The sequence below is a fragment of the Carlito syrichta genome, unplaced genomic scaffold (assembly GCF_000164805.1).
Source record: "Carlito syrichta isolate Samal-C Ts95f unplaced genomic scaffold, Tarsius_syrichta-2.0.1 Scaffold97166, whole genome shotgun sequence".
In the NCBI taxonomy this organism is placed as follows: Eukaryota; Metazoa; Chordata; class Mammalia; order Primates; family Tarsiidae; genus Carlito; species Carlito syrichta.
The window spans coordinates 5951-17001 of NW_007041262.1; the positions used below are offsets into that span (position 1 = coordinate 5951).

An 11051-nucleotide genomic window follows, 5' to 3' on the forward strand; every position below is an offset into this window, starting at 1 on the left:
CCCAGGTGGGTCTCCAACCCGTGGGCTCAGGCAATCCACTCACCTCAGCCTCCCAAAGCGTGGGATTACAGGCTGAGCCACTGAGACTGGCTATTTTTTTTTTTTGAGCAGAGTCTCACTCTATTGCCCAGGCTGGAGTGGCACATTCCCAGCCACCGCAGCCTTGACCTGCTGGGCTCAGGCAAACCTTCTGCCTCAGCCTTCCAAGCAGCTAGAACTAAAGGCACTAGGCACGCGCCACCATGCCCAGCTAATTGTTTGATTTATTGTGGAGACAAGGTCTCGCCATGTTGTCCATGTTGGTCTTGAACCCCTGGACTCAGGCAATCCTCTTGCCCTCTACCTCCCAAAGTGCTGGGATTACAGGTGTGAGACACCACACCCTGCCTGATTTTTTTTGTTAAATAAGAGTCTTACTTTGTCAGCCACATTCATGGTCACCACAGCCTCAACCTGCTGGGCTCAGGTGATCTTTCCGCCTCAGTGTTCCAAGTAGCTGGAACCACAGGCATGCGCCAACATGCCTGGCTAACTTTCTGATTTATTGTAGAGATGAGGTCTCACCATGTTGCTCAGGCTGCTCCTGAGCTCAGGCAATCCTCTCGCCTACTCCTCCCAAAGTGCTGGAATTATAGACATGCACCACTGTGCCTGGCTATTTTGATTCTGTATAGAGACAAGATCTCACTATGTTGCCTAGGCTGGTGTTCAACTCCCGGGCTCAAGAGATCTTCCCACTTCAGCCTCCCAAAGTGTTGGGATTATAGGCATGAGCTGCCACACGCAGTCTCTACTGAACCTTTCTAAGCCTTCACTCCATTTCCTCATGTGTAAAATGGAGACAACAGCTGTCATCTCACAGGGTTTTGAGAGAATTACACTAGGCACGAAGTACAGAAGTTCCTTACACAGAGCCTGGCACTCAACCGTAATGCTTGTTTTCTCCCTTTACTCTGTGAAAGGGTAAAATATATATTATTCCTCAAAGCATCCTAAGTTGTCAACAAATGGCTTGCTGTGGCCAGGCTCTGAGGCACACTCTCTAACCGCTTACTCTAAAGGCGGGAAACATCAGGAGCAAAAAGTGAGGCCCCTTCAAGATGCTGATCCTGGGTCCACTACGACTCACCCTCGAGGATCTCCTGGCCAAGAGTGGGGGGCTGGGAGTCATCTGTGCGGAAGTCAGAGGTATGTGCTGGGCTCAGGGACTCGCTCTGCTGGGGGCTGGGGCTGGAGTTGGTGCTGCTGTCCACCTTGAGTTGATAGACATCAGACACAGAACTCTGGTTGCTGTTTTCATCTGGAAACCAAACACAACAAAGGCAACAGCTGAGGATGGTCGTTTTCGTCAAGAGGAACTCAGCACAGAGCCAGGACCTGGCACCTCTTAGGCAGCCATGGACACAAGGATGGACACAACAATAATCACTGCTGGAGATTCCTCCTGAAAAGGCGGATACTACTTGTGAGGCTTCTATGCAATGCAAACTATCAGCAGAGTCTAAGTTGATTAATTTAAGCCTTTTCTATTTCACCTCATATATTCGAAGCAGTACACGCACCCAGAACCTTTAAGTCTATGCAACACCTACACTTCAGGATATGCTTATGAATCCCTTCTTTAGTATCCACCACATACATCAGGAGCAAAAAGTGAGGCCCCTTCAAGATGCTGATCCTGGGTCCACTACGACTCACCCTCGAGGATCTCCTGGCCAAGAGTGGGGGGCTGGGAGTCATCTGTGCGGAAGTCAGAGGTATGTGCTCTTGTGTGGTCTCTCACTGTGTGGTGGAAGGGAGGGGTGTAGATGTGCTTCCGTCGACATTTCCTAATCTTTCTCACATCACAAAATGTGGAAAAAACAATGAACTTCATCTGGCACTCTAGGGGATCTGAAGGAGGCTGGTGGTGCCTGGAGGTGGTCAGCTCAGGCTCTGGCTGCCTAACTGTCCTGAGGACTGAAGGACTATCATCTGGGAACTCTGAAGGCTTAAAGTCACCACCAAAGTGAAAAGACCCAAGTTCTAACAGCTCCTTCCTCTCCCTCACCTCCAGCTGCCTGTCACCAAACTGGATCCACCTTCCTGCTCCGATGCCACTTGTGCTCACTTCTTCCTTTCCCACAACTCATTCTGGCCTCATGATCTCTGGCCGACCTCCTGCAATGCCACCCAACTAACGGCCCTGCCTCCAGTCATGTGTGCTCCAAACAGAACCTCGCACCACTGCCTTGCACAGAGTGATATTTCCAAACCCTACAATGGTCTTCTGCTGCCTGCAGGATAATTGTCACACTCCAGTGCTTCTCATGGCATACACAAGATGGCCCTAGCACAACAGACCAAGTCCTTTCTGATCTTTGGCCTCACTGCCTGCCACTCCCCTATAGGCAGCCTTGGCCCCAAGGGCTGCTTCATGCACAGGTGCTTCTGCCCATCTGCTCCTTGTGCTGGGAGGACTTTCTCTTCCAGTGTTCCTGGAAAGCCCCTCTCCACTCCAACATTCAGTTCGAGCATTACTTTCCCCTCAGAACCCTGCCTCCCTGGCCCACGTGGGTAGAAATGACCACCCTCTCTCATGTTCCTGCTGTAGCCTGTGCACACCTGCACTTATTATTCTACTCACCTGTGTGGGCAGGTTTAGTGGTTTATCTGTCCTTGACTCCCCAGTGCAATACACAATATCTGGCACACAGTAGGAGCTCACTAAATGTTTACTGAATGAAAAGGAGATGATTAGGCTGAGGAAGTGGAGTTTCATATGTCTTTTTTTTTTTTTTTTCTGAGTCGGAGTCTCACTCTGTTGCCCCAGCTGGAGTGCAGTGGCATGCTCACGGCCACCGCAGCCTCGACCTGCTGGGTTCAGGCAATCCTTCTGCCTCAGCCTTCCAAGTTGCTGGAACTACAGGCGTGCACCATCATACCCAGCTAATTTACTATTATTATTATTTATTATAGAGACACAGTCTTGCCAAATTGCCCAGACTGGTCTTGAACCCCTGGACTTAGGCAATCCTCTTGCCTCAGCCTCCCGAAGTGCTAGGATTACAGGGTTGAGCCACCACACCCGGCAAGCCTCATATGTCTTTATGACTATGCCAGAGTGTCATGAATATTGAACACCCCACAGTTAAAGAGAATTGTTCCCTTGTGTTCTCCAATAGGACACTGATCTTGGTGGAGCTGGGAGAGAGGTGAGGAGGGGATAACTGCATACAGGGTTAGCTCCAAGTCTAGTTTTGAAGAGAAAGTCGTAAGTCCACTCTAGTCATTACTCTTACAAAGACCATTAATTTCCACACTAAAACGGAAGCAGTATTTGATTATAAAAACAATAAAGTTCTGTCACTTTTGAGCTTAGGAAAACATCATTCTCTGAGTATCCGTTTCCTCAAATAGGGATGATAACTGCTTGGCTTATATCACAGGCTGCTACATGGATAGAAGTAAGAAAATGAATTGAAAGGGCTTTGTAGACAGTAACTGGCACGTAGACGTACAAGGTAATATGTGACTGCAGTGTTGACACAGGTGGGACTAGCTCAGGGGCAGAACTGGTGCCAACAGTGGAGAGGCAGAAGCCTTGGCTTCAGATAGCCTACTCTAAGGCTATCATAAAACACACAGAGTAAAGAAAAGAGCTTCTGATTCAGAAAACCAGGACCTAACCTGGAGTGCATCACTTACCAGTCATGTAACTTTAGATATGTAACCCCTCCCCTCTGAGCCTCAGTTTCCTTAACTGGAAGGGAGGATACTATCATCTGTCTTGCAGGGCTACTGTGAGATTTAAATGAAAAGACTTACGGAAAATGGCTAGCAAAACACCTGCAAACGGCAGGCACTGAGATGACACACAGAACTATGATTGTTATTGAGTTCATCTACGTTTTCTATTTCCTGCAAGGAAGACATATGGATGCAACTCACCCTGGAATTCAAGAAGGAGAGAGGAATTGGCTGAGGCATCAGAGGGAAAGCCATTAGGTTCCCGGGCTGCTGAACTGTTCGATTTTGACTTTTCTTTCTAGAAAAGGAAAAAAAGAGGAATATGACAGAGCCAAGCAAGGGACTCACAAGGAAGGAGAAGGGTGCTATATGAGAGACCACAGAGATCTGGATTAGGACTGAACAGGAATAGTGATGGCAGTGGTGTGAGACTCTAAGGACCCAAGGAGTAACAGAATCCCGGGCAAGGTGTTCCACCTCAAGCCTCAGCATCTCTATCTGACAAACAAACCCTTCCGGTGCAAATATCAAGAACTAAAAGCAAGAGACAGACATTTATGCCTCTACGAGAGCATCCCATGGTGCCCCAGTCAAAGCGCTCTAACACTTCCCTACATGGACAGGCAATAAATACTTATTTGAGAAAGATTCCTGTTTTAGCAGCTAGTAGCCTAACAGAAAAAAAGTGAGAGAAGAATGGAACTCTGACTGGACAAAAGAAGGAGCCATGATACATGAGACACAAGCCGCAACAGGACAAAGGGGCCCCTGCGAGCGCTGTTCCTGATCAACCATCCTTATCCCTTCAGAATGATCGCCCATGGCTGCCTTTACTTAGAACACCAGTTCTTCAAGCAGGATGTAGGTTACATGTGCAGGTGGGGAGGTCAACACTAGACTGCTATAAACAAGTCCAAGATAAAGGAAATAATCAATCCAAGGATTTGCAAATGAGAGCATCCCAAAAGCCAAAAGTTTAAATCTGCGTAGTCTCAAACTTACCAGGCCACGTGTTTTATACATGTCTACTTATTGTGGTTGCATTGTACTAGTAATACACTTTTTTGTTAATAACTCTCAATTCTATCTTTGTAAATAAACTAATGGTGTACATTTATGTGTGTCCTTCCCTTCATTTTTTTTTCAGTTGGAGTCTCACTCTGTCACCCAGACTGGAGTGCAGTGGCTGCTCCCAGTCACCGCAGCCTTGACCTGCTGGGCTCAGGCGATCCCTCCGCCTCAGCCTTCCAAGTAGCTGGAATGACAGGCGCGCGCTACTACGCCCGGCTAATTTTTGATTTATTGTAGAGATGAGGTCTTGCCAAGTTGCCCAGGCGAGTCTCGAACCCGCAGGCTCAGGCAATTCACTCACCTCGGCCTCCCAAAGCGAGGGATTACAGGCTGAGCCACCGAGCCTGGCTTCATGATACAATTTTACCTTACCATTTTACTATATAGGTTAGATAAACATGCTTTCTACAAGTTGCATAATATTCCGTGTACCATAACTCAATCACTTTCCAACTATCAGACATTTAGCCTTAATGAATTTATTTTATTTTATTTTATTCTGAGTTGGAGTCTCACTCTGTTGCCCAGGCTGGAGTGCAGTGGCACGCTCACAGCCACCGCAGCCTCGACCTTCTGGGCTCAGGCAATCCTTCTGCCTCAACCTTCCAAGTAGCTGGAACTACAGGCATGCGCCCCATACCAGGCTAATTTAGCTTTAATGAATTAAAAAAAAATTTTTTTTTTTAGTCAGAATCTCACTCTGTCAGCTGGAGTGCAGTGGCACACTCGGGGGATCCTTCTGCCTCAGCCTCACAAGTAGCTGGAATTACAGGTGTGCACCACCATGCCTAGCTAATTTTTAAATTTTTATTGTAGAGACGAGATCTCGGCAAGTTGCCCAGGCTGGTCTCGAACCCCTGGGCTCAAGTAATCCTCTCTCCTCCACCTCCCAAAGTGCTGGGATTACAGGTATGAGTCATCAAGACCAGCCAGAAATTTAAGATTGTGCTTACTTGTTGCTACTAAGAATAAAGCCACAATGTTCAACTTTTAGTTTTTTCTGGAATTATTCAGATAAATGTGTAAAAAGAAATGTCCTTGTGTATCAAAAAGTATACACATTCTTTTTCTTGAAATACACTGCACCCCGTCGCCTTCTAAAAGAGCACTGCAATGTATTTGGTGCACAGTTTCACAGCATCCACGCCAAGGGTCAGCTTTATCATCACTTTTTTCTGATTTCTCACTTATGTTCATTTTAATGATGCTGTGTTCATGGAAAATATATATTCAACATAGAAAATTTTGAAAATACCTGTACAACCACAGACAACTTTTTACATATACTTGTATGAAAAATGATCATCACACAGTATTATAATTTACTTATCCTCCCCCATTCACTGTATGTAAGCATCCTCCTAAGCCAATGAATAATTCTCTTCCCTTTGGTTTTTTTTTTGAGTCAGAGTCTCACTCTTGTCACCCAGGCTGGAGTGCAGGGGCATGCTCATGGCCACCACAGTCTTGATCTGCTGGGTTCAGGTAGATCCTTCCACTTCAGCCTTCCAAGCAGCTGGAACAGGCACATGCTACCACGCCCAGCTAATTTTTTGATTCATTGTAGAGATGAGGTCTTGCCATGCTGCCCAGGCTGGTCTTGAACCTATGAGCTCTGAGCTCAGAACTGAATGATTTTCAACAACATCCTTTTTTCTTTTTTGGAGTCGGTGTCTCTCTCTGTCACCCAGGCTGGAGTACAGTGGCACACACATGGCCACCCCCGCACTGATCTGCTGGACTCTGGTGATCCTTCCACCTCAGCCTTCCAAGTAGCCGGAACTACAGGCACACGCTACCACACCCAGTTAATTTTTTATTTTATTGTAGAGACGAGGTCTTGCCAAATTGCCCAGGTTGGTCTCGAACCGGCGGGCTTAGGTAATCCACTAGCCTCGGCCTCCCAAAGTGCTGGGATTACAGGCTGATCCACCGAGCCTGGTCAACATCCTTTTTTTTGAGTAAGGGTATCACTCTGTCACCTAGGCTAGAGTCCAGTGGCACAATCACAGCTCACCACAGCCTTGACCTCCTGGGCTCAGTTGATCCTTCTACCTCAGCCACCTGAGTAGTTGGGACTACAGGTGCGTGCCACCAGACCCAGCTAATTTTTTGATGTTTTTGTAGAGACAAGGTCTCACTATCTTGCCTAGGCTGGTCTTGAACTCCTGTGCTTAAGTAATCCTCACACCTCAGCCTCCCAAAGTGCTAGGATTAAAGGCGTGACCCACCAGGCCCAGCCTCTTAACATCTTTTTTCTTTTTTTCTGAGACATGGTCTCACTCTGCCACCCAGGCTGGAGTGCAGTGATACAATCATGTCTCACTGTAGTCTCAAACTCCTGAGCTCAAGTGATCCTCCTGCTTCAGCCTCCCAAATAACTGGGACCACAGGTGCATGCTACAATACCTAGCTAGTTTTTTATTTTTTTTGTAGAGACCAGGTCTCACTGTGTTGCCCAGGCTGGTCCTGAATTCCTGGCCTCAAATGATCCTCCTGCCTTGGCCTCCCAAATTGCTGGATTACAGGGATGAGCTATCATACCCCAACCTTGGCTTTTATACATTAGAGACAAGGTCTCAAGTGGGCACAATAACTCACCCCTGTAATCCCAGCACTTTGGGAGGCGGAGGTGACAGGATTGCCTGAGTCCAGGGGTTCAAGACCAGCCTGGGCAACTTGGCGGGACCTCATCTCTACAATAATCAAAAAATTAGCTGGGCATGGTGGCTTGTGACTGTAATTCCAGCTACTTGGGAGGCTGAGGCAGAAGGATTCCCTGAGCACAGCAGGTCAAGGTTGCAGTGGCCATGAGCATGCCACTGTACTCCAGCCTGGGTGACAGAAGAATCCTGACTTTAAAAAAAACCAAAACACAAAAATAAAAAAATTAGAGATGAAGTCTTGCTCTGTTGCCCAGGCTGGAATGCAGTGGTTACTTAGAGGTGCAATCATTGTTACAGCCTCAAACTCCTGGGCTCAAACAACATCTTTTGAGCAATCTTTACAATATATAGGCGTACAATAACTTAATTAGTGAATTCTCTACAATATAATCTTTAATTTGCTTGAAATTTTAAAATAATATGAATAATACTGTTCAACATTTTAGATGTGCCTTGAAGAAATCATGATTATCTCCCAAGGATAAATTCCTAGAGATCAAACACTTATATCTTTTCTTTTCTTCCTTTTTTTAAAATATATTTTTAAAATAGAAGCCAGCCGGGCTCGGTGGCTCAGCCTGTCATCCCGCGCCTTTGGGAGGCTGAGGTGAGTGGATTGCCTGAGCCTGCGGGTTCGAGACCCGCCTGGGCAGGCGAGACCTCATCTCTACAATAAAATCAAAAAATTAGCCGGGCATGGTAGCGCACGCCTGTAATTCCGGCTACTCAGAAGGCTGAGGCGGAAGGATCGCCGGAGCCCAGCAGGTCGAGGCTGCGGTGGCCGGGAGCGGCCACTGCATTCCAGTCTGGGCAACAGAGTGAGACTCCAACTCAAAAAAATAAATAAAAAAATAAAATAGAAGCCAGGCGTGGTGGTGTGTGTTTGTAGTTCCAGCTACCTGGAAGGCAGAGGCGGAAGGATCACCTGAGCCCAGGAGTTCAAGGCTGAGGTGGCTTTGAGCAGGCCATACTGCACTCCAGCCCAGGCGGCAAGAGTGAGACTCCGGGCTACCCCTTCAGGTCCCCACCCGCTGTGGGAGCTTTTCTGTCCTCTCAATAAATCCTGCTTTCTATACCAATAAATAAATATCCTTTTACCTCACCTCCCAACGTGCTGGAATTTCAGGCATGAGACATGCCCAGGCAAAACTTCTATATCAAGGGGATAAGTATTCCAATGTGACTAATCTGACCTGAACAAAGTTTGTCACAATTGACTGTCCCACCAGCAGTGTCTTATCTCCTTGTCTCCGTCACAGTTTTTTCTTGACCAATTTGATCATCATTTTCCATTTTACCTCATGTAATAGATCTAGGTAAGAAGACGACACACGCCGGGCTCGGTGGCTCAGCCTGTAATCCCGTGCCATGGGAGGCCGAGGTGAGTGGACTGCCTGAGCCCACGGATTTGAGACCCGCCTGGGCAACTTGGGGAGACCTCATCTCTACAATAAATCAAAGATTAGCTGGGCATGGTAGCGCATGCCTGTAGTTCCAGCTACTCGGAAGGCTGAGGCGGAAGGATCGCCGGAGCCCAGCAGGTCGAGGCTGCGGTGGCCGGGAGCGGCCACTGCACTCCAGTCTGGGCGACAGAGTAAGACTCCAACTCAAAAAAAACAACAGACGATGACACACTACCATGGACCGCTGGAATGCAGATTAACTGTTGGACCTCAGAGCCCAGCTCAGCAACCAACACAAACTCTGTGAGGAGCCCCTGGGAGAGACCAAGGGGACTAAGTTGCAGAGAAGGAGAAGGGGCCTTCCAGCCATGTCATTCCCCCACATACACGCTAAGAGACTGAACTGCCTGACCTTAGGCCCCTATGGGTAATGGCATCACTGGAGCCAGGATTGGGTAGGGAATGAACAGTTGCTCTGAGCTTCCTCGCTAACATTTACCCACAAACTCCTTGGGGTTGGCATCCCAGCACTCTTTACGATGGCTGCCCCCAGATAAAGGCAGCACCCGCAGGACTGGTGCTGGGGGGAGGGAGTGTCCCTGGGGCAAAAGACAACGACAAAGGGCAAAAGGGAAAGGCTGAACCCTGAGGCTAACCCCAGCCTCCTACATACATTGAGAGCAGGGAAACCCAGGGCTTGGACTTCTCTCCTCTTCTCAGTTGCATATTTACTAGCTAATACAGTTGAGAGTTCCAAGGGAATATAAGATAAGTAGACAGAAAAACTAACCAGACACTGGAGGAAAACAAGCACCATGAAAGGCAATAAGCCTAACACTCCATTTCAGAAGCAGCAGACTAATGCGGTAGAAGAGCTGAAATTAAACATAGTAGGTCTCCTCAGAAAGATAGGGATGTGGCTGGGCTCGGTGGCTCAGCCTGTAATTCCAGCTCTTTGGGAGGCTGAGGAGAGTGTACCGTCTGAGCTCGCGGGTTCAAGACCGGCCTAGGCTGCTTGGTAAGACCTCGTCTCCATAATAAATTAAAAAAAAAAATAGGCCGGGTTCGGTGGCTCAGCCCGTAATCCCAGCGCTTTGGGAGGCCGAGGTGAGCAGATTGCTTGAGCCCGCGGGTTCGAGACCCGCCTCTACAATAAATCAAAAATGAGCTGGGCGTGGTAGCACGCGCCGGTAGTTCCAGCTACTCGGAAGGCTGAGGCGGAAGGGTCGCGGGAGTCCAGCAGGCGAGGCTGCAGTGGCCGGGAGCAGCCACCACACTCCAGACTGAGCGACAGAGTGAGACGCCAATTCAAAAAAAAAAAAAAAAAAAAAAACAGGCATGGTGCGGTGGCACATGCCTATAATCCCAGCACTTTGGGAGGCCAAGGTGAGAGGACTGCCTGAGCCCACAGTTTGAGACCAGCCTAGACAACTTGGCAAGGCCTCCTCTACACTAAATCAAAAAATTGGCCAGCGCGGTGGCTCACGTCTATAATCCTAGCATTTTGGGAGACTGAGGTGAGAGGATTGCCTGAGCCCAGGAGTTCAAGACCAGCCTGGGCAACTTGGTGAGACTTCATCTCCACAGTAAATAAAAAAATTAGCTGGGCATGGTGGCACGTGCCTATACTTCTAGTTATCTGGAAGGTTGAGGCAGAAGGATCGCCTGAACCCAGTAGGTCAAGGCTACAATGGCTGTGAACATATCACTGCCCTCCAGCCTGGCTACAGAGTAAGACTCTGACACAAAAAACAAAAAACAAAAAATCTGCCAGGCATGGTAGTGCACGCCTCTGGTTCTAGCTACTTGGAAGGCTGAGACTCTGACCCCCCAAAAAAGAGAAATAAGTACAAAGGATTAGTAAATAATTGATAATGTTTATTTTGTCTAAGTAAGCATAACCAAAATAAGAAATATTAGTAAAAGCTCCAAACTGAAATTCCAGTCAAAACTAAGGACAAAGTATGGATGAAAGTGGAAGGGGTGTGGAGTCAGAGGTTGTTAAAGGGTGTTATGGGCTCACCACAGGGAAAACACAGATTTTTTTTTTTTTTGAGTTGAAGTCTCACTCTGTCGCCCAGACTGGAGTGCAGTGGCCGCTCCTGACCACCACAGCCTCGAACTGCTGGGCTCCGGCGATCCTTCCGCCCCAGCCTTCCAAGTAGCCGGAATTACAGGCATG

The 11051-nt window shown here is 47.9% G+C and overlaps 1 protein-coding gene across 1 annotated transcript in view; it reads right to left on the reverse strand.

The window, feature by feature from the left end:
- The window catches only part of BCL7B (BCL tumor suppressor 7B), a 28004-nt gene that overhangs the window by 1443 nt on the left and 15510 nt on the right, over positions 1–11051 (reverse strand). Inside the window, exons 3-4 of the mRNA XM_008062957.2 lie at positions 3931–4027; positions 1130–1300 (exon numbers count right to left, since the gene is read on the reverse strand). Of these exons, the coding sequence (XP_008061148.1) occupies positions 1130–1300; positions 3931–4027 (268 nt within the window). The remainder of the gene's footprint in view (positions 1–1129; positions 1301–3930; positions 4028–11051) is intronic.